The sequence below is a fragment of the Cryptomeria japonica genome, chromosome 3, assembly GCF_030272615.1.
Source record: "Cryptomeria japonica chromosome 3, Sugi_1.0, whole genome shotgun sequence".
Taxonomy (NCBI): domain Eukaryota; kingdom Viridiplantae; phylum Streptophyta; class Pinopsida; order Cupressales; family Cupressaceae; genus Cryptomeria; species Cryptomeria japonica.
In genome coordinates this window covers 916,340,044-916,364,109 of record NC_081407.1, presented here as the reverse complement: position 1 = coordinate 916,364,109, position 24,066 = coordinate 916,340,044, and the positions used below count along the sequence as shown (strand labels likewise).

Below are 24,066 nucleotides of genomic sequence, written 5' to 3'. Positions count from 1 at the left end.
CTAAGTTTTCTTGTTTGATCGATTTGGCCTGATGTTGTGACAGTTAGGTCTTTGATGCTTATTTTTTGTTGATTTTCTATATATTGGCTACTCATTCTCTATATTGTATCATTGGAAGTGTTTTGAAAGTAGGTTTTGAATCCCTACAAAATCTAATTGTATAGGGTTTCGAGTCCCTTCAAAACCTATTTTACACCTAATCAAAAACAAGTTGTACTATATTGGGTGATTCACATTTATGACATAGATTCTACTAGCCAACAAGTCATATTATGTTGGGTGATCCATGCAAAAGGAACATATTCTACTAGGAAACAATTTGTGTTATGTTGTGTGATCCATGTAGTGCAACAAAAAATTACACTAGAAAAACCATATTATGCTAACTAATCAACACCTCAAAAAGAGTAAATGACAACACTAATAATGCATTGTGTGTTTTCCTTCTTATTTGAGGATAGCATTGTGGTTTCCCTCTTACAAATTTCTATAAATTAGAGTAGTGAAACATTGGTTTTATATGTTTATCTATAGGTATCATGTTGCTACTAGATTGTTCAAATAGTTGTAGTGAAATGCATTGTTGTACATGTCTCTTTGAGGATTATAAATATATTTGTCCTCTTTCTCATGTGAGGATTTTTTTCTTAAAAGGTTTTTCTACATAAATCTACACTCATCTATGGTATTTTCCATTTTATGGTTTTTTTGAATGTGCAATCACATATCATCTTACTAGTTAATGGAACTTTTAAATTTGCAATCACATTCTAAATTTCTTAAATAGTTTGGTTTCACTAAGTGATTTCCAAAAACTAGTGCAGTTGAATGAGTGACAAATATGGCATGGGAATAAGGTTCATGCTTGGAATGAGAATAAATAAATAAAAACCATGTACTAATTTAGGATTACATAAATAAAAAGATAAATAGAGGAATTAATTCCAATTCTAGGGTAGCTGAAATTGAATTTTGGTAGAAAAAATAGTTAAGGCAATAGAACGTGAAGAATGGGAAATTTGAGATCTCCTATAGATTTACATTCAACCAAAGAAAAGATAATAGTGGAGAGGAATTGATCATGTATGAGAATCAACTTGGAAGAGGAAGAGAGATTGGAGATGCATACAAAGTTCTAGGCCTAAGGATTAGACTATTTACAAATCTAAAGTGATCCACTATAAATCAAGAGAAAAAAAAAAATTTCAATATCATTTGAATTTATTTAATATAATACATGTTTTTCATTTCAATGTATTTAGTTTTGTGTCTAATCTATGTTAATTTGAATCTTGGTTTTATAGCTTACGCATCTCCTCACTAGGATCCCTAACCCTCTATAGATGCAACCAATTGAAATTAACATATATAGCATTGCTAAGATTATATGTTAATATTTGATATAGTGACAACCGATACATGGAAACTCATCAACATGACCAAATAGAGCACTATAACATGACATAAATGTTTCGTGCACCTAGTCATCCTATGGCCACCAAGCCAAAAGAGAAAAAATAATTTTGTAATAGAAATAAATTTCTCTCATTACTAATTTCCCATTCTTCCTATTTCTTAGATAGTTGATCAAGTATACAATTTTTTATTTAATCTTCACTTGCAAGATAGAAGTTATTCTTTACACATTTCCCCTCTCTTTTAGGTTGTTATGGAGATGATATGCCAAAGAATGAAAGTATGTAATCACACTTAGTAGAGTCCATTTCTTTGCATTGACCGAGTCATAACGTACTTTTGTGTCTCAATGTTCATTTATATAACTATTTGTATATGATATATATATATATATATATTTGAGATACATGACCACTCTAAGATTCAAACATATCTTTAAATGAAGACAAAATATATGTCAAAATTAATAATACCCATATCATTTTCTATTTAATTTTATTCTTATTTACATTTAGTCTTCCCTATCCCAAATCTATTTAGAAAACAATTAATAATGAACCACTTAACTTTGACCCATTGAAAAAAATATATGTTTTAAATTTAAATTCATTATTCTAGAATGTTTATTTTATTGTCTTTGATCTTTATTATCTTTGACTTTACATAGATTATTATGATAATATCTATGCACCGCCCAAAATATACTTTTGACTATATTTATTAATTAATTAAAAATCAAAATACAACAATTTTTTAAATTTCAGTTAATTAATAAGTAAGATGAAAGGTAATGCTACATAGACATTTTGGATTACTAGGTAGGTGTTATATCCTTATCAATATTGCAGGAAGACTGGCGGATGGTAAAAGCTGCTTAGCTGGTGAGCCCGTGTCTTCAAAATATGATTGCAGCCACACAAATTCCAATTCCCGGGATTTAAGTTATATTATCATTGTTTCGGATTCCTAGGCGGCTAACTCAGTCAACAGAAATCGGATTTCTACAAGTGGACTTTCTGACCAAAGTCATGTATTGAATGTGTTTCGCATCTGGAATGGCACATTTTGCCTATAAAATAGCTTACACTCTTGTCTGCTACTCCGTCGCCTTCATCTCTTCTTTGGCGTGGTACTAATGGGGCAAAGTAAAGAGCGTATGAAGATTACCTTGATTGCATGTATATTCATCCTCTGCGTCTCAATCGAGGGAGGTAAGCTAAATTTACACTAGTATAATGTTCGTAGAGTAAATTTATACTGTATTGTGGAAGCTAATTTTAACTTTCTCTGCAGATGCTGAGAAAATAGGAGTTAACAACGGCCTGCTGGGAGACAATTTGCCTCCCCAAGAGGAGGTGGTGAGTTTGATGAAGATGAACAACATTGGGAAATATAGGATTTACAAACAAGAGCCCACTGTATTCAAGGCCTTTGCGAATTCGGACATTGAAATAATTGTGGGCGTGGCTAATTTCGACCTGCAGAGGATCTCGTCGGACGAGAAGGAAGCAATGAAGTGGGTGGCTGAGTACGTAAAGCCCTACTTTCCTGCAACCAACATCAAATACATTGCTGTGGGAAACGAAGTGTTGGGTAAGGCAGAGACTGCCAAATATGTAGGATATCTTCTTCCGGCCATGATAAACATCCAAAACGCTCTTCAGAAGGCCAATTTGCAGGATAAAATCAAGGTCTCCACAGCACTGGCGGCGAGGGACCTTATAGAGGCCCTATCATTTCAGGCTCCTTCAAAGGGAACCTTCACTGAAAAAGTTGAGAACGATACTAGCGCTGTTCTCAAATTTCTTGAGCATAGCCGTTCCCCCTTCTTGGCCAATGTGTTCCCCTTTTTCATTTACAATAGCAGCAGGGATTCCTATAGCTTAGATTATGCCCTCTTCAAACCCACGGCTCCTGTAGTGAAGGACGGGAATAAGATTTACAAGAACTTGTTTGACGCCATGATTGATACTCTGTACTCTGCAATGGAATCCATGGGGTATTCCAACATACCCATTGTTGTTACTGCTACTGGATGGCCCTCAAAGGGAAACGATGTGGCTACCATACAGAATGCAAAGTCTTACAACAACAATCTTATTAAACATGTACTCTCAAAGGCAGGAACGCCAAAGAGGCCTGGACAGAGCCCAGAGACTTGCATCTTTGCTCTGTTTAATGAGAACCAGAAGCCTGGAGATGAGACTGAGCGCAACTTTGGGCTATTCTACCCTAACAAGAAGCCTGTTTACCCTGTTCAATTTTCTGTCTAGCTAAGCTCTGTATTCCATGTGTTTAGTACATAAATAACAGTTGTATATTTACGCCTCTGAATAAAGACCTCTAAACATTGTTACCATTCATGTTGGTCAACTTCACTTTTCTAGTAATTAGATTATTTTTGTTTGAGGGTTTTATAAGATTTGAATCTCTTCAGTTAAGAGTCAATGACGGAAGGGTCTCTATTCTACCAAAGTCGTTTGTCGCATAAACTCAGCTTCATTCTTTCAGCTATCAATGAGCCTTGCACTCAGCAAGACTTGAGCTTTGATGGGCCCATTCAGAATCATTCAACTTCACCAATAGACCAAAATTTTGACTCTCAATAGGAATCTTATTATAATATAGGCTCTATTGCAACTAAGATTATTTGATCAATTTGTATTCACCATATTTATCAAATAGAATAATATGATACAAATTTATTATTTCAACTATATTTAATAAATATAATTATTAATTAATTTTTTTAGTAATAATTAAAAAATTTATTGACATTTTTATTGGTTAAAAGGTTTCACTTCTTACTATAACTTTCAAGTTGTTCAAATTAAATAATGTTGAACTTTGTCCAATTGATATATCAATGTATCAAATTGAACATATTTTATATATAATGATTAATAATAAATTATGGGTTGTTTCCTTGTTTTCCAATTCTTTGTAATTTAAAGATGTATTCATAAGAGCTTTAATATATATATCAAATATTATAATTGCTCTATATGTTATGACTTAAAATTCCTATCAATTAAGGTTTTGGCTTCCACATTCTTGAGGTTGTACTAGTTTTGAGATTGAAAATGGTTCTATTAGTCTACATTTATTGTGGTGCATTTTAGGCTACATTCTCTACAAGAATTTTAAATGGCTAGGAGCTTTCATCACTCCACAAAACTTGCAACAATTTAAGGTTTCATGATGCTTGACTATGGCAACCCACACAAGGGGCCCCAGAAATTTGTCACCAAGGTGTTCCACAAGGCATGTCTATTTTAACACCACCTTATTTAGTTCTCTCCATTCTTGAATTTGACAATGCACATTATTAATTAGAAAATGTTACTTTAATAAGATATTTTGTGAGAAGAACCCATCTAAAAGCATGATCAAAGATTGGATCACCAAGCCTTGGGTTAGACATGTGATTTTCTTTGATTCCATTTAAAACAGTACTGATGTTTTTCTTTTTTCAATTTTTCAAATCCAACAATTTTGAAGCCATGCTTAAGCATGACTCTTATTTTTTCAATTCTTATTTACTTGGTTTTTACCCTAGATTGGAGACTCTTTCATCGATAACAAGAAAAAATTGTGTGACCATATTTGGATGGAGTTTCATGGTTAACCCTTATCATGTTAAAACTATTTTACATGCCATAGCCTCTCTAAGCTTTATTTTCGGTCAAAATATATTTTTTACTCATCTTAACCTTAAAATATGGACTATATAGAAGTGGATATCTCTAAGGATTTAAAGAAGACAACTAATATCCAAATTAGTTAAGTGGGATATACATAATGCATGTGTTTTTTTTAAATTGGTCAGTTCTTACAATAAATGAAAATCTTTCGAGAATAAGATTTAGGTTTATCATTTTTCATCTCTTGGTTATAAGCCTAGAAATCAACCCATATTTGGGTTTGTACGTCCTATCAAAATGAAGAGGGTGATTTATAGTGCTAAGTTGTAAAGCCAATAATCCTAGTAATAATGCTCTCTTAACCAAATTACCATCAACATGAAGGAGTCAATCCTCAAAATCTCCAAATATAATTTTGAAACCTCTAAATATGATAAAATGTTTTGACTTTTCTCATGAGGAGATATAGTCCATTGAATTAAAATTATCTCAAGCACCAATAGCTACTTTATCTTCTGCTTCCTAAAAAACCACCATTTTTAGAGGAACTACCTCGCCCCTAACTATGAGAAGGTAATGTAGCCACCAAGGAAGATCACGGGGTGACAATATATACTAGAGAAGTTGTGCCCTAATTAACCTTCCATCTAAATAGGCATATTAAATTTAGAGGAATTTCTTCAAAATAGTTATCTATATTGGGTAAAATGGTAAACTATGTTAGTATGAAAATCTAAAATTTGTATGTAAATTTGTAATTAAGTATTCTTTCTCAAGAAAATTCTATTTAATTAAGTATACTTAATTGTAGAACGTCGTTAACATAATTAAGGAATTAAAATCATAAACATAGAAATAAGAAAATCCAATAAGATCACCACATAACATAATATTTACATGGAGAAGCCCTTGCAAAAGAAAATCAACCAAACAGAAGTTAAGTACCTATTATTGTCAATACAAGATTACAATACAACATACTACCTTCATTGCTTTGTATTCAATCCAAAAACACTTATATGTACCTATATCTTCTCAATAAAATTTACATCTTACAACCATATATAGGGGCTCTAATTTATGGTTATAGTAGGGACAAAAAAACCATAAGAGATTTTTTCGTGTAATAGATGCTCTTACCATGGTAAAATATAGTGCTCAATGCCTTGTACAAAAATTCAAACTCCCTGTACCTTAAAGTTCCCTCAAAATGTAAAGAGACGCTCTCTTTACCACCCCTAATGATATATTTCACTGCTAGATAAGAGTAAAACTTGGCGAAGATAAAAGTCACATGCACGAAACACCAAGGGACAAATGAGACTCCCTCCCAAGTGCTTGATTTAACTGGTTAGTTATTTTTTTCTAACGTAATTATTTCTGAGAGTATTTCCAATGGGTTAAATCATGGTACCAGGCGATAGTCTAAGTAGATTCGTATTAGTGTGTAATGCCCACTTCTTACCCAAGTGTACATCACTAAAACTAGAAACAATTTTCTTTTACAACATACTACATAAATATTAAAAGACATTATGATCATCCTCACTATAACCTTTAACTAAAAATATGGATAATAATAATTTTAATTAAATAATACTCAATAAACAAATATGTCACTTCATTCCTGAGTTTTTTCTTCTCGATATAGTACTTGGCTTGACCTACCACACATTCCCATGTACAAGCCTACACCACTACATGCGCAATATCAGATCTATCAAATGTTAGATACATGTTTGACAAGATAAATCATAGTATTACTTAAACTAGATCAATCATATAGCAGTCTACTGTTAAACTCACAAGGGTAAACACATAACATTAGGAAGGAGTAGCAAGAGTAGACAATCCCAGAAGAGCCAGACCTAAGGACTAGAACTATAGTTTTAGGGGCTCATCGCAGATGGCCTTACCTATGTGAAAGCATAGAGACTTCGTAGTTCAACTTGAAATTATATAAATTTATAAAAGCGGGTACGCAACCCTTTCTAGAGCCTCATACCCCAAATTATTTCCTCGTCGGTTGCCACCCACTTAGATGAAATAGAGACAAAAATAGATAAATGCTCTATCATATAGATTAGACAAACAAAGATCTTCTCTCAAGGATTACACAAAGCCAAATACAATTGATTGACGTAATTTAATCATAGACCTAATGAATACTGAAGAAACATTACCTCTTTAGATATGATAATTGTAGGGTACATGCCTCAATTGGGATTCACTTCATTGATTATAATTTAGAAGACACTAAATAAAAAGAAGGGAGAGTAATGTTTGGAGTTTAGGTCTACACTAGGTACATGGATAGGTCCTCCCAAGAGAATCTATTCGGCTATATGACATACATTTTCCCCTCTCATGCATTCATGATTGACTCTAATAAAAGGTAAATCACCTTATAGGAACTACATAATCTGTAAGATTACATAGTTGACCATCACTAAGATCCAATCCTAAACATAAGCATTCTCCCCTAACACGATAAAGTTGTACACGACACATAAATCATGCATTATTGATATAAAAAGATCAAGCTCAGATTCCCTTCCTAGTTATATATACATCTGATGATATGATGAATTGGTAGATATAAAATTGACTAAACTTTCACCAACCTCAAAAACAATCTCTCAAGTCAATCACTGAACAAACTAGTTCAAACATTGAACTACAAACTGCAATAGCATTGACAATTTACCGGTTTGACTAGCATATCAAAATAACAGTATAACAGCTCCGAAACTCCCAAACTATTTAACCAAAACATCAAAATACTTTACTAACAATAGTAAAAGCACACTTCAGATAACTGATGGTCATCTTATCATAACTAAGTGGATTTAACAGTTAAGCAAATTAACCATATCAAACATAACCATAAAAACCATTCACCATTTGACACAATCATTTTTGACGTGGAAACCAAAATGGAAAAAAACACGGCGAGGATGAATAGCCACAAGTATTCTGAACTCTTCTGAAGTTCGCCCTGTTAGGAGCCAAGCCTGTTAAAGCTTTACAAAATATCCTGTTACGAACATATCTTGTTAGGGACCACCCGGTTAAGGGATTGACTATAATGCCCTGTTAGAAGCAATACCCTGTTAGGAGTAACCTCAATAGAGGATTTGAAATCCAAGCTAATGGATCACCTGGTTAAATGATTTAGATAGCACTAAGCCTATTAAAGCTTACCCGATTAAGGGATTTAATTATTGTAATTGTTAGATAACAACATGGGCTTGCTAATCTAGTAAATAACACTACTCTACTTCATCAAATCCTTTTCATGCTCCTATCTACCTTCACACATAGTGCAGATACTCTTTTTGGTTTGACAATCAATTACACTAACACTTCACCAAAATTTCTAACACTACAACAAAACAACTCATCGATCTTATAAGAAAAACAATAGGTCGGTAACACATCACAAACCTAAGATCTCATAGAGATTAAAAATAAATCGGTTCAAGTATGACTGTAAGATTACATAGCAATCATCAGCACATTGTCCAAGACAACCTCGACCACTCCTTGATCACCGCTCATCGATTCCTGTAACTCATCACATGGCTTCCTCTTCATGCAATGTACTCACTCATTCCTAAAATAAAAACCATTCTCTACACACCAGAAACCACTTGAAACTTATCACATACAACATGCATACGTGGCATAATCATTATCGATCACCATTTGATCATAAACTAATACAATCGATTCACCAAGCTCCATCGGTTAGGGTTTGGCACATCAACAAGTAGGGTTACCAGTTAATCTCACTGCTTCTAAAATAATATCGGTTTCCTTCACTTTCTCACCTACTTGTTGCAAAACAACATCATAACAACATCATTACAAGTTACAATTGGCATCAATGACAACACAATAGTTCATCAATGCAATCTTTAATCAAATACCAACAATCTCCCCCTTTGGCATTGATGGCAATACAAATATCAATACCCTTGATTGTGATGATTGAGAGTAATACACATACACAAGTATAGGAATCTCGATTTACATTTTACCATGTACTCTCCTTCAACTGAGTCTCCATGTCTTCAACTGGTAACTGGCTATAGTTCATCTCTCATAATCATACAATTCTTCTCCCCCTTTGACAACAATTCCAAAGTGAAAGTAAAACATGCAGTGTCATACTTCATTGTTTTGCATCAACAATCTGCAACTTGATGCTCCCCATGTGGAGTAACTCCACTCTACACCAATCCTGCTTCAAGATTCTTCAATTAGCTTTGGGACTGATGTCTTCTACATCTTCTTAATTGACCTAATGTAGGGGCACAACCCCTAGCTGACCTCTAAGATACTCAAAAGTAGTCTTAGGCAGAGGTTTAGTAAAGATATCTGCTAATTGCTCCTGAGTAGATACATGCTCCAATAACACATCTTTACTCTACACTTTCTCCCTCAAGAAATGATATTTCAGCTCAATATGCTTGGTTCTACAATGCAACACCGGGTTCTTTGAGATATTTATTGCACTAATGTTGTCACATAAATCTTTACTGGTTCTTTGATCTTCAACTTGAATCCTTCCAAAATGTGTTTCATCCAGATTGCCTAGGTACAATTCATATATGCTGCAACATATTCAACTTCAGCAGTGGACTGTGATATACAACTCTGCTTCTTGCTGCTCCAAGATACAAGTATTCCTCCAAGAAAGAATGCAGCACTAGTTGTGCTCTTCCTGTCATCAACATTTATTGCCTAGTATGCATCTATATAAACCTTCAAATCAAAGTTACCTGCATATAGATACCATAATCCATAATCAATAGTATCTTTCAAATATCTAAATATCCTTTTAGTTGCAATCAGGTGTGACTCCTTAGGGTTCTTCTGAAATCTGGCAACTAATCCAACTACATGAGCAATATCCGATTTATTGTGAACAACATAATGCAGTTTCCCTATCATTGATCTATACTCCTTTTCATCAACAGATGCGGCATCATCCTCCTTAGATAGTTTACAACTTGTGACCATTGGTGTCCCAACTGATTTATAGTCACTCATTCCAAATGTCTTCAATACCTCTTTCACTGGTGCAGGAGCACCCATGAAGACAAAGTGGAGTAGGGTCACTGATAGGCGCTATGGAGGATTTGATGAAAAATGAAGACAAACAAGACCTATAAGGTCTTTAAGTGATGTAACATGGCCATGTGAGCCATAAAATGTACTGAAATGCAATGTAATGGTCAAAAAGTGTAAAATTGCCATTTTGAGCAATTAGGCCTAGAAAAGGCTAAAATTGGGTTTTTGGGGTAGAAGTGTGTTTAGGTGGATAAAATATGTTTATAAGGTCATCTAATGACCATTTTAATTTTTTAGAAGTTTTATATATAGTTTTGGCAAGTTGACATACATAGTTGTCAAACTTGACAACTTTGGAGCAACTTTTTGTTGTCAAAAAGTTGTCAAGAATGCAAAAAGTTGTCATAAGTTAGTTATAAGTTGGTTTTAGGTTGGATTTCGACCTAGAAGGCCTTGAGGGTTATAAATGGATGAAATTGAATTATTTTTGGGGGTTGGTAAAAGTTTTTTTGATCGGGTTTGGAGTTTTGAAGCAATAAAAATCTGATTTTCATGTGTATTTTCCAGGTTTCCACGTAGAACAGTCTGATTTTCCATTGTTTTGAGTGCTTTTATGAATTAATTTTCATTCCTTCATGGTTGGAGATGTCTCTATAATTAACTAATTTTATTTTGGCTTTGGTTTGAAGTGATTTGGTTTTGTTTTTGTGAAGTTGTCTAATTTCTTGTGAAAACAGTCATATCCTTGCCCTAGGGTTAATAGTGAGCATGAAAATGTTGTATATTTTATTTCTAGATTGATATAACCCCACAAATGGGTATGATGGTGTATTATATTGTATATTTTCATAATATTTGGTTTCAAGAGGCCATGCACAAGATGGCATATGCATTGTGGGAGTAAAGGTCTAAAATTTTAGGGGCAGACTGTTGCAGAAAATACAGTCCTAATACGGGGGCCATATCTCACATTTCCACTGTTGGATTTTTCTGAGTTTTGGATATGTTTTTTATAACCAAGTTAAGAATACATTTACTGGAGCGATTGAATAAATTTGATTATTTACAAAAGTTATGGGTGACTGTGTAAGGGTCTATCAATATGGTAGCAAGGTGGTAGTTTTGCAATGATTTTTCTTTGTCAATGCATTGAGGCAGTTTGTAAAGTCTCAAAGGGTCTTGTATTGTTAAGTTTGATTTGGGTCCATTGAAGCTCCACATCATTCACATATTTGGACTGTGTGATAAAGATACCACTCTTCATCTGCTGAATTTGAAAACCTATGAAGAATTTTATCTCTCCTATCAGAGACATTTCAAATTCACTTTTCATCTCATTTGCAAAGTCATCACTCATGTCATCATTGCCTCCAAAAATGATATTATTCACAAACACTTCACTAACCAGTATCTTATCTCCTTCAGTCTTGAGATATATATTATTGTCTTCACTAGTTTTATGGAAACCTATCTTCATCGGGTGTGAATGTTGTCTTTCATACCATGCTCTTAGTGCTTGCTTCAAACCATATAGTGCCTTGTGCAGTTTACACACCATATCCTTTGCATCTGTCAAAGCATAACCATCTGGTTGTTTAATGTATAATTCCTCTTCCAGTATTCCATTTAGAAATGTTGACTTCACCTCCATCTGATATACTTTGAATCCCCTATATACTGCAAATGCAAACCTTGGTATGTTAAAATCAATAAACAAAGAATATCTTGTTGTTGTAAAACTCATGTTCAATTTCATTACTATTATGATGTTTTTCGATATATACATTGTATGTTGCATGGTAATGATCTTATGCAGGATTGTGGTGTTTATATTCCACCTGAAACTATAAAAGATTTTATTGGAAGTTTATTTTGTAAACCACCTAATGAACAATTATTTCTTTCCAGTTCATGCATTTATGGCCTTTGCAATTTATGTGGGAACTATTCTTTGATAGGTGAATGTTTGCATGAACATGTTTCATCTGAGTTTGGACAAAAAATGGTTGATGTTAGGAGATTTTTAAAAATATAGAATACCCTCTAAAGGATGGAAAGATGGGGAAATGTTTAGAATTAATTACATAACAAAATGGTGTGAATGCATTTATTAGTGAGTTTAAAACTCATATTGTTCCAAAATATGTGAAACATTCCCAACATGCCCGATGGCTTGATGGAAAGTTTCGAGCATATGCAAGAACACATTTTCAGTTGGAACAATAGTATCAGTTGTGAATTTTGCAGAAAATTATACTCTAAAACCACAAGAGGAAACTCAATCACAATACTACAACTCAGTGCAAGTGGCCATATTTGTGCACATTATATATAGACATGACCATAACAGTACAGAAGATAGTAGAAAATTTTTGAGGGAGTATCATTTCTATGTTAGTGATAATCAATTACACTCTTCAGAGTTTGTTCAGCATTGCTTCGAGGTATTTTATGATAATCTTAAGGAAAGAGATCATACAAGAATTCTCTATAATTTTTTTTCTTGTTAATACTCCAGCATCTTTATCTCCAATAATCTGGTCAGGATTATGATTGAGTCTCACATACCTTGGAATGGCGTGATCATTATCTTCAGGTTCTTATTCCTCACTATCATCATCTTTTGTAGAATCTACCTGCTCTAGTTGAATTGGTACTATGACATTCACTTCACCTGTTGGTTCCCAAAACCACAGATTGGAAATCAAAGAGTTTTTCCACTTCTCTTAATGAATTTCGAATCATTCTTGGCCAACGAATGGGAATGATCGATAGATCAAATTCCCCTGCACTTTAGGATTCACTAAACCAAGGCAGGTGAACCTATACTTAAAACCTAAATCTATAGGTTAGAGACTTTTCTATAGAGAATTTAAGAAATTTAATGACTTCACGATGGAAATTGTTCTTGAACCCAATCTTATTATCTGAAAATTGTAACTACTTACTTGTAAATGAATATTTATAAAGTAGTAATTGTATGAATTAGAAATATGTTTCCTTGATGAAGCTTGCTCTGAAAATAATTTATTCAAATATATAAAATTAATAAAAGACCAATGCCTTGATTCCTTACTGGTTTCATATCATTTCAAATGAAAAATCCTATGTTTAGCCTTAGAGATAGTTTTAATAACTTATTAATGAAACAAGACCATCATCTCAAAGGCTTCTATATGAATTGTAATTAAAATGTAACATCCAGTTAGTCTTATTGAATTTAACTTTACTTTGAAAGACCAATAAGACAATTCTAAGTTTGCCAACCAATCCTTCAAACTGATGTTCAAAATGAAAATCAATCTTAATGACAACAACATAATATTGCACAATGAAACAATATATGTAAATAGATTTATCTAAGGAATTGATCAATCAATTGAAAAGATAGATACCATCATGAATAAAAAACACTTGAATCTTTATATTGAAAATATGATACGTAAAAATGTTGATTTCAGTGTATATCATTCATCAACTTGATACTTCCAAACAACGGGTTCATAAGAAATGCATGAAAGATTGTCTTGATATAAAACTATAAACTTGTGATATCTGTCTTTCCTAAAATATCCTCTATATATATAGATGAGGATTCAATTTAAAAGTGAAAGGGCATACCCTTTCATTAAAACTAAAATCAACAAAAACTAACTAGAAACTAACTACCTAAAAACTGCCTTAACAATATGAACAAACTAAAAACTATAAAATGCAAAGTCACATCTTTGAGCATCCTTTTGATATTTATGGTTGATCTCCAAGGATCTGATCGCACTTCTGAATATGCTTCAAGTATCATTCTAATTTATAGGTATCTGCATCATAGATGATATCTTTGACCACAATCTTCAGAGTGATGAAGTTTTCCATATGCTCGATTGTCTCTATCATGTCAAGTCCATCCGATTGGGAAATGTTAAGGGAGGCACTAAGAATACTTTGGCATTCCACAATCCATTTATTCTTATTCTTAATCTGTCCATTTTGATCTTCATACTATTTCCTTACATTCATCAAATTCATTTTGCAGTTTTGTATCAAAATTTTCATGTTTTCTCAACAACCTTTGTATTCCTTCAATAACTTTGGCACTGCATTGGCCATTGTCTTATCATGCAATAAATTTCCTAATCTGTTGTAAATTTGATTGTGAGATACTGCATTATCCATATTCTTCTGATAAACAACCCAAAAATCTTGAACAAAACCCTACAACTTTTCAAACCTTTTGGTCAGTAAAATAAAGGCTATATCAACCCTCACACTTTGCATTTGCCTTTTTAACCTTTTGTTTTCCAATTGCACTTCTTCACATTTCTTTTTCCATTGAGACCCATCATGGATCTGTGGCACAGGTTGTCCTCCTCTTTTTAGCAACTCTTCATATAGTCCCTTGTACTGATCTCTTTCTCTGATCACTTTGACTAATTGTGCTTTATTAAATTTTGAAATATCAATGCCCATGTTAGCAGTAACAATGGGATCCACTTCACCAAGTTTTAATTTCATCATGTCACCAAAAGCTTTATCCACATCAATGATCTTTGGTCTCTTATTTGGAGGGTAAAGAGCCCACAAAAGAAAAGCCTCTTTATTCTAGTCAAATCTAGAACCAATAAACACATCATTCACTTCTTGAATATCCAATTTAAAATCCTTCTTCTCAGAATGTAACATGCTATCAAAAATAAATGATGCACTCATATCCCATCCTAGAAAGATGATGATGCCTTCTTCACTAAGAAGCTATCTTCCCCTTTGAGGGGTTATAGTAGTTAATTCTAAATTTATTTCTTCATTGAGTTTCTTCAAAAATTCTAATTCTTTTTTAGGGGTTATGCTTGGGATAGATTCCCTCAATTTTTTACCTTTGAAATTATATAAAAAGGATACAAAAGAAGAATGCTCATCATATCGTGCATCACTATGGATGTTCATCCTAGAAACAATTTGTTCTTGTAAGTCACATTCTTCTACTGTGTCTGGTGCTTGATGCCTGGGTACTATCTCAACATCTTCTGACTCACTTTCACTCTCCTCCTCTTTGGTTTCCATTTCCTCCAATCTCTTTTTATTTTCTTCCAAATTTATGTTTAATTCATCAATGGCCATCTGGGCCTCTTCCTCCTCCATGTTCCTAAACATATCTCCTTCTTCCAAGTAAATAGCAAAATAATCTCTCAAATTCTGGCCTTTCTTACAAGTGTGAATATATCCTTCAGGGTCATAATTGACTCTAGCAGTATATTTGAACAAATTTTATTCTTCAATTAATTTTCATTCAATGGATTCATAAGCATTTGTTGACACAATTGTGAAGTCCCCAAAACTAAGAGTCCCTGGGAGGAAAGCTTGCTTACACATATCTCCAAAATGTCTAGCATTTGACACACTTAACTATCTTACAATCTTTAGATAAGAAATCCTATCTGGTACAAATTTTGGCAACACATATGGGGTTCCTTCAAAAGCATAAATTCTGAAGCAAGTAAAATCCTTATGAACAAACCAATCACCCCAGTTGTGATTGACAATACCTCTCTCATCAAAAGCAGTAGGCCTTAGAAATCTTTTAATCTCAATGGAAATAGATCCTTCACACAGGACACCATAAACTTGATACAGTGGCTTTACTATTAGCTCTTCAAACTTAATGTAGTTTGACATCACGTATCGTGAGTCTCGTACTCATGTCCACATTTGCACTAGTTGTTCTTTACCTGCTCTGTCCACTGTGTTCAATTTTAAACTCATTGGCCACATACCCCAAAATCTTCCAAAAAATAAAATCAAATGCATCAACAATGAGTAAAACTTAAAAGTGGGCTCCCTATTATCCTTGAGATTCAAGAAACCCTCATGCAATTTTTTTGCAAGATAAGTAGCATAATCAAAGGGTCTCAACTCATACATTTGTATATTTGTTGCCATGACTAGCAGCCCAATATTGGCCACATCAGGGAAACTCTATACCTATAACCTATCAGCATGACATATAAGCGTACTGTAAGTAGTGTCTGAACATATCGATGTTAAATGGGGGACCATCCTCTTTGGTCAGAATGCCCTTCTCAACCCTGTGGAAGGATAAGTTCCGCCCTTTGTAAGTAGTATCCATTTTAACAAATTCCTCTTCTAGTTCTTCAAATGACAAGGGCACATCAAAGTTAGGGTCTAAGCTAAAAACTTCATCTATAGTGCCATGGCAAAATCTGATAAACACCTTGCCATTTGGAAACTAAATGCATCTCTTCACAAAATTAGAATTTTTTACTAGGACTTCCATCAGTCTCATATTTACGAAAACATTTAAAACAACAAGTTTACCTAAGTTGATTATCCATAGGTTACAGATTGGTATTTCTCTGTCTTTTCTCAAAAATGAAATAGGAAGAGTTCATAACCCCTCACCTTTTTCCATATGTCTCCAACCCCTTTAAGCCTATCTTCAAGTTGACCTCTTTTGGGAAAATGTTATTTCGACCTTTTGGATTTTGGACCTGGAGACTGTAATTGATCAATAATATGTTGATTCAATTTTTGTGCGGGAGGGACTTCCATTGTTTTGAATTTTTTGGATGTAGACTCGGAGCCCTTAGCACTTCTCTTCCTTCCTGATGAACTTGAAGCTTACATGATGCATGAAGAATTGTGAGCAATAATTCCCATCTAGTGTGTTTTTCACTAGGACGTCATCTGCACTTGGTTCTTAATTTGCCTTGTGTGAGCCATCAATCTACTCAGTCATAAGCATTAAATACTGGCTACTTTGGCTTCAATTTTTAAATACATCTGTAATGACTCATCGGTATATGCTTTTTTGATGAATTACTCCCTTGGTGCCACCAGAAATATTTCATTCCTTAAGTCACTTTGTTGTTCATCGGTATGTATCTTCTCGATTCCCTTATCGATTATCGGCATAACCTTGAATAGCTTCTGCTGATAGTCATTTTTTCTCTTATGAACCTTCTCCTTTTTTATTTCCATCAAGTATTGGGATAGCTTGAAATGATGCATCCCGATCTCATTAAGTTATGCCGATGACTAACATATTTCTTCTTGTTGGTGTAGGTCTTACCGATAGCCTTATCGGCTATCAGCAAAACACTAACTCACATGTTCTGATAGTAAATGTTTTGTTGATGATGCTTCAGTAGTTACCATGTCGGTGTATATCCTCTTGATGTGCCTATTGGGTATCGGGATAACTCCTATCCCCTTCTCGCGACAGTTTGTTACTTCTCGATGACCTTTTGCTTTGCTAAGGTGCTTTCTTTGGGGTAAGCTACACCAATGGTTTTAATCTACTTTTCTCTACAAAATGTGCTCCCCTCAATGAAATACACATGTTTATGTTCTTTTTATATAAACTGAACAAAACCTCACAAAAGCTCAACCTCTAAGATATTACATAGATCTTTCTTCTTTGGCTAAATTTGTCAAAGTGAAAGCCTTATCTTACTTAGTGCCACCCCCTAATTGCCCAACTAATGGTTGACTCTCTAGAAACATATCATAGATGGATGGGAATTGATGTTGTATGATCATTCCTGCACATAAAACTTCAGCAGTAACTATTCTCATGATAAAAAAATACCTATTGAAAAGCATCAACAAATAGTATCTCAATAGCATAAATAATTTTAAAAAATTATGTGCTAACATCACCAACTTCTAGCTTCGTCGTTTTTGGTTCCAAAATTAGAATGTAAGGTTCATCTTCCTTCTTCTCCTCACTGGTTTCTCCTGAAACTTCAGGACACTCATCCACTGAGACATCAGCACTCTCAATGATTCTGGTTGTCTAGTTGTTGTAACATTTGTAGGCTTTACTCTTGGTGGAGTAACCAAGAAATATGCCTTCATCACTTTTAGCATCAAACTTACCAACATAGTCACCTCTCTTGATAAAACATTTACTACCAAAAATCTTAAAATAACTGACATTAGGTGATCTACCATACCAGTATTCATAAGGAGTTTTATCCTTACCTCTCTTTACCAATATTCGGTTCATAGTGTATACAATTGTGCTGATAGCTTCTCTCCAAAAAAATTTTGCTACACCTCCTTGTATTAACATCATTCTAGCAACTTCAACAGCTCACCGGGTGTTCCTCTCTACAATACCATTCTGCTGTGGTGTCCTAGGTGCAGAAAGTTGCCTCTTAATTCCATTGTCTTCACAATATCTAGTGAATTCCTCATAAGTAAATTCACCTCCTTGATCAATCCTTAGACACTTTATCTTCTTACCACTTTCCTTTTCAGCTAAGGCTCTGAATGCCTTAAACTTACTAAAGGCTTTTGTTTTTTCCTTCAAGAATGTGACCCACATCATTCTTGAGCAATCATCAGTGAAGATCATAAAATATCTATCAACTTGAATACTTTTCATTCTTATTGGTCCACAGAGGTTTGTATGAACCAAATCTAACCAAAAAAAATCTGATAAATATTTGCTCTTAAAAGTTGAGGATGTCATCTTCCCTAACTAACATTCCTTACATAGAGCATTCACCAATTTGTCCAACTGAGGCAAACCTCTTACTGACTTGGACTTACTAACTTTGACAATGTTATCAAAATTTATATGACAAAATCTCTTATGCCAAAGCCAACTATCATCTACTTTAGCAATTAAACAATTGTTGACTTTAGGATTCAAGTGAAATAGGTCACCTTTTGTCTGCTTGCCGGTTGCAATCAGTTCACCTTTGTTCCCATAGAGTTTGCACATTCCATTCTTAAATTCTAATGGATAACCTCTATCATTTAGTTGAGCTACACTCAACAGATTGTGCTTTAATCCTTCAACCCAGTAGACATCATCTGCACTGCTCTTTCCATTAAGAGAAATGGTTCCCTTTCATTTTACCATGCAGGGTGAGTCATTTCCAAATCTCACAACTCTTCCATCAAATTCCTTCAAAGCAAGAAATTTACTTCGGTCATCGGTCATGTGGTGTGAACAACCACTATCTATGATCCAATCATCAGAAATATCCATGCGTGAAACTAATGCCTTCTGATCAGGTGTCTCCTCTTTAATGGCAACAAAAACAATGTCTTCATTAGCATCTCCCTCAGATTCCTCATCAGTGATACTACCATCAACTACAATGAGGCAATCTCTTTTACCTTTTCCTTTGTACTTCTTGTACTTCTCATGCTTATCCTCATTGTCACCATTAAGATAGTTAGCAGCAATATGTCCAATCTTGTTACATGCAAAACACTTCAAAGGTAATTTACCTCTGTACTTACCGGTACCTCTGGGTAACCACTTAGCCAGCAATGCTTCAAGCTCGATCAGACTATCTTCATCATCAACTTCTCTATTGGATCTAGACTCATAATTGTGACTGACATATCTTCTTTTCCTCACATGTGGATTAGAAACTGAAGCTCTAAATGTAGATTTGGATTTCTGAGCACTACCATCATAACCATTTAATTCAAATGCAGTAAGTTTACCAATGATGGAGTCAAGAGTTGCCTTTATTTTCTCAATAGACTTTAGCTCCTGAATGGCTGCAAGTTGGATAGCGTAGACCGGTAGAAGGGTTCTCAACACCTTACTAACCACTGTGGCATCCTCCAATTTACCACCAGTACTCTTTATCTCACTGACTATCTCCTTAATCCTCTAACCATACTATTGAATATTCTCACCTTCAGCGATCTGCATGTCATAAAATTTACCTCTTAGACTCTCTTCATTGACAATCTTCACATGCTCATCACTGCTATAGATCTCATCAAGTTTCTTCCACACATCATAAGTAGTCTCTAGACCATGGACATCAACATACTCTGAATTAGATAAGAACTGATAATAGCCTCCAATGCTTGATTATTCTCTTGTTGCTCTTTCTTTTGATCATCATATAGAGTCCCACTAGGTGTAGTATATTGTGTAACAACATGTTCCAAGTATTGACTTCTTAGACTCTTGATATAGATTTTTATCCTATCACTGCATATTCTGTAGTTTTCCTTATTAAATGTCAGACCTTCTTTCTTCATCATGTTTTTCTAAATCTTTACCTCAAGTTGTTAGGCTTAGACACTAGGACCTGAAAATATATGATACCAATTGATGATATGATGAATCAATAAGGATCCAGACAACTACTGAGAGGGGGGTTGAATTAGTAGATAGAAAATTGACTAAACTTTCACCAACCTCAAAAACAATCTCTCAAGTCAATCACTGCACAAAGTGGTTCAAACACTAAGCTACAAATTGCAATAGCACTGATAGTTTACCGTTTTGACTGGCATATCAAAATAACAATATAATAGCTCTGAAACTCTCAAACCATTTAACCATTTAAACATTAAAATACTTTACTGACAATCGTAAAAGCACATTTTAGATAACTATCGGTCATCTTATCATAACTAAGTGGATTTAACAGTTAAGAAAATTAACCATATCAAACATAACCACAAAAACCATTCACCACTTAACACAATGATTTTTGACATGGAAACCCAAATAGAAAAAAACACGGTGGGGATGAATACCCACAAGTATTCTGAACTCTTCTGAAGTTCGCCCTATTAGGAGCCAAGCTTGTTAAAGCTTTACAAAATGTCCTGTTAGGAATAGATCCTGTTAGGGACCACCCGGTTAGGGGATTGACTATAATGCCCTATTAGAAGAAATACCATGTTAGGAGTAACCTCGATAGAGGATTTGAAATCCAAGCTAATTGATCACCTGGTTAGAGGATTTAGATAGCACTAAGCCTATTAAAGCTTATCCATTAAGGGATTTAACTATTGTAATTGTTAGAGAACAACAGGGGTTTGTTGATCTGGTAAATAGAACTACTCTGCTTGATCAGATCCTTTTCATGCTCCTATCTGCCTTCACACATAGTGCAGATACTCCTTCTGGTTCAGCAATCAATCACACTAACACTTAACCAAAATTGTCAACACTACAACAAAACAACTCATCGACCTTATAAGAAAAACAATAGGTCGGTAACACATCACAACATGCATACGTGGCATAATCATTACCGATCACCATTTGATCATAAACCAATACAACCGATTCACCAAGCTCCATTGATTAGGGTTTGGCACATCACCAGGTAGGGTTACCGGTTGATCTCACTGCTTCTAAAATAATACTAGTTTCCTTCACTTGCTCACCTACTGGTTGCAAAACAACATCATTACCAGTTACAATTGACATAAATGACAACACAATATTTCATCAATGCAATCTTCAATCAAATACCAACAACATCTTCTCACTCTTAGACTACATATATGAATGTTATCTAGGGTATTAAGAATACAATATAACCCTCTTGATAATTAAAGTGTGACTTAGAACTAGACCAATAGGATCATTGATATGGTACACAAATTGCATAATTTATGTTACTCAATCTACTAAGAGATGACCATCAAGAACATCTTTTTACACTAGAATTAACAATAACATATAACTAATCCCTCTCTCTCTTAATATAAACAATACCTTCTTGTTTATATAAGTAATAATCATTTTATTAGAAGATAACATGTCCTCCATATAACATTCATGACACTAAAGAATATACTTGTTTTGAACAAAATGAGTTAAGAATATTCCAAGAGACTATATCCATCCTTTTTTTCAAATACTAGATTAACATTCAATCACACTTATAAATTTTACCAGTTTTTCCTTTCATTATAGGAAACCACAAGCTACAAGTTAAATTCTAACCATTATATACATACTTATCCTTTTAATGAAGTCTAATGTATTGATCTATACATGATTGTTGGAACTAACTTCCATCAAATTATGCAATACATCCCGATAGCCAAGAAAATAAAAATTGCATCTTATTCCATAGCTTTTAAGAGACTACAGTGAATCAATTGTTCTACAGGCAAAAACCTGGAGTGAGATCTACAATTCCTCTGCCGACAAAAACCTTTTGCAATCTCCCATCCCAAATCCTCTGCACACAAAAACCAACTTCCAATCTTTCTTTCTAGAAAACCAACTCCCTTCTCCAAATGAGTTCGGGGACTATATATATACTTCTCCAACAGCCATAACCAAACAGACTCAGAAAACAACTAATTAAATATTAATTCTCCCGGCAAACATTAAACTATTTAACTTTATTAAAAAATAACATAAAACTTTGAACTATTGAATAAATTCAATAATTTTAATTTATTAACAACAATAGCTAACTAAATTATATCCAATACATTAATATGGTTATACAAATCAATATATCTCTTTATTCGAAGATATAACATTATTTTTACACCTGATTATGACTATTTATTTAATTAAACTTTAATCAATTAATTATATCAACTTTTAATTATTTGAACTATTAATCTTTATTTAATAAGTTTAATTAATTCATCTCATTTTGAAATAGTAATTAATAAAATTATATATATATATATATTTAAATATAATTATTTTCACATCCAATCAGAGAAGGGCATTACATAGTGCATAGAAGTAGATCAATTATATTCATCTATTTCAATATAAAAGAGCATGGTAACTATTTTCGAAAAGCTGGGAGAGAAGTCTACAGAATAAACGGGCTGTTTATCAGGATAGAAAAGGCCATAGTTTTTCTCTTCCACCTCCCCGTTTGTCTTGCTGTCCTCATTGAAAACAGAGAAGATGTAAGTCTCAATGCTCTTCCCGGGCCTCTTGGGCATCCCTGCGTTTGATAAAACATGTCTGATGAGATTGTTAATGTAGTTTTGGGTATTCTGGATCGTAGTCACCTCACCGTTGCCCTTAGAAGGCCATCCTCTTGCAGACACAACAATGGGTATGTTGGGATATCCCATACCTTCCATCCCAGAATAGAATGCATCCACCATAGCGTCGAACAAGTTCCTGTAGATCAGATCCCCGTCTCTTACAATAGGAGCTGAGCTGCTAAATAGAGCGAAATCCAAACCAGCAGAGCTGTTGTCCAGATAACTTTTGTAAGGGAATACGTTGGCCAGAAAAGGAGAACCATTATCCTCGAGGAATTGAAGAACAGATGTCATCTGATCCTTGACTGCATTAATGAATGTAACCTTGGATGGAGAGACATTATTTGGAGAAATGGAGTTCCCAATAACGTCCATTGCCAGAGCAGTAGAAACCTTAATCTTATTCTCCAGACTGGCATTAGTAAGCGCTTCTTGGATGTTTTTCATAGCAGGCAGAAGATATTCTACATAACTGTCAGCCGTGGGCACTCCCAAGACTTCGTTTCCCACGACAATATATTTGATGTTGGTGGCAGGATAATAGGGCTTTATATACTCATCAACCCACTCCATCGCCGCACTCTTACTGGAAGACATGTTCTGTAAGTCGGAATTAGCCACCCCAACCACTATTTCTATACCAGAATTCTTAAAGGCCTTGAATACAGTGGGCTCCTGTTTGAAAATCCTATATTTCCCAATACTGTATTCCTGCAGCAAAGCTACCACCTCGTCTTGTGACGGCAAATTATCTCCCATCAGACCATTGTTGACTCCTATTCTCTCTCCATCTGCAAAACTAACAGAGTTAATGGAAACTCCCATGGTCACTCACTTTCATTTCTAAGTTATAAGAAACTGTAAGTAATCATACTTTACCTCCATGGACTAAACAGTAAACGATGACAATGCACTGAAATTGGACAATCTTTCTTAGATCATGTTTTCCAGAGGCCATGGAAACGGCAGATAAAATCTCCAAAAACCTACACTTCAATACAATACTGTCTAGGTGTATTCTTTTTTCATTTAACGTTCTGGTTTTATTGCCGAAAAGGGATATTTGACAGTTTACGCCTTCTAAAAAATATATATAAGAAAACATTTAGGCAGCTTTCATGCAAAGTGTCTACTAATTATCTATTCCAAAGCGATATTGACT

General features: G+C 34.2%; 2 protein-coding genes across 2 annotated transcripts; one reads left to right on the top strand and one right to left on the bottom strand.

The window, feature by feature from the left end:
* The first annotated feature begins 2,472 nt into the window (after positions 1–2,472).
* On the top strand, positions 2,473–4,002 carry LOC131074784 (glucan endo-1,3-beta-glucosidase). Its single transcript, XM_058011500.2, has 2 exons — positions 2,473–2,627; positions 2,710–4,002. Exons 1-2 carry the CDS (start codon positions 2,552–2,554, stop codon positions 3,687–3,689), a joined length of 1,056 nt encoding a protein of 351 aa, XP_057867483.1. The 5' UTR covers positions 2,473–2,551; the 3' UTR covers positions 3,690–4,002.
* An 18,650-nt stretch (positions 4,003–22,652) lies between these two features.
* LOC131079128 (glucan endo-1,3-beta-glucosidase-like) lies at positions 22,653–23,729 on the bottom strand. The gene has a single exon (XM_058017051.1). The coding sequence runs from the start codon at positions 23,727–23,729 to the stop codon at positions 22,653–22,655; it is 1,077 nt and encodes a 358-aa protein (XP_057873034.1).
* Between the last annotated feature and the right edge of the window lie 337 nt (positions 23,730–24,066).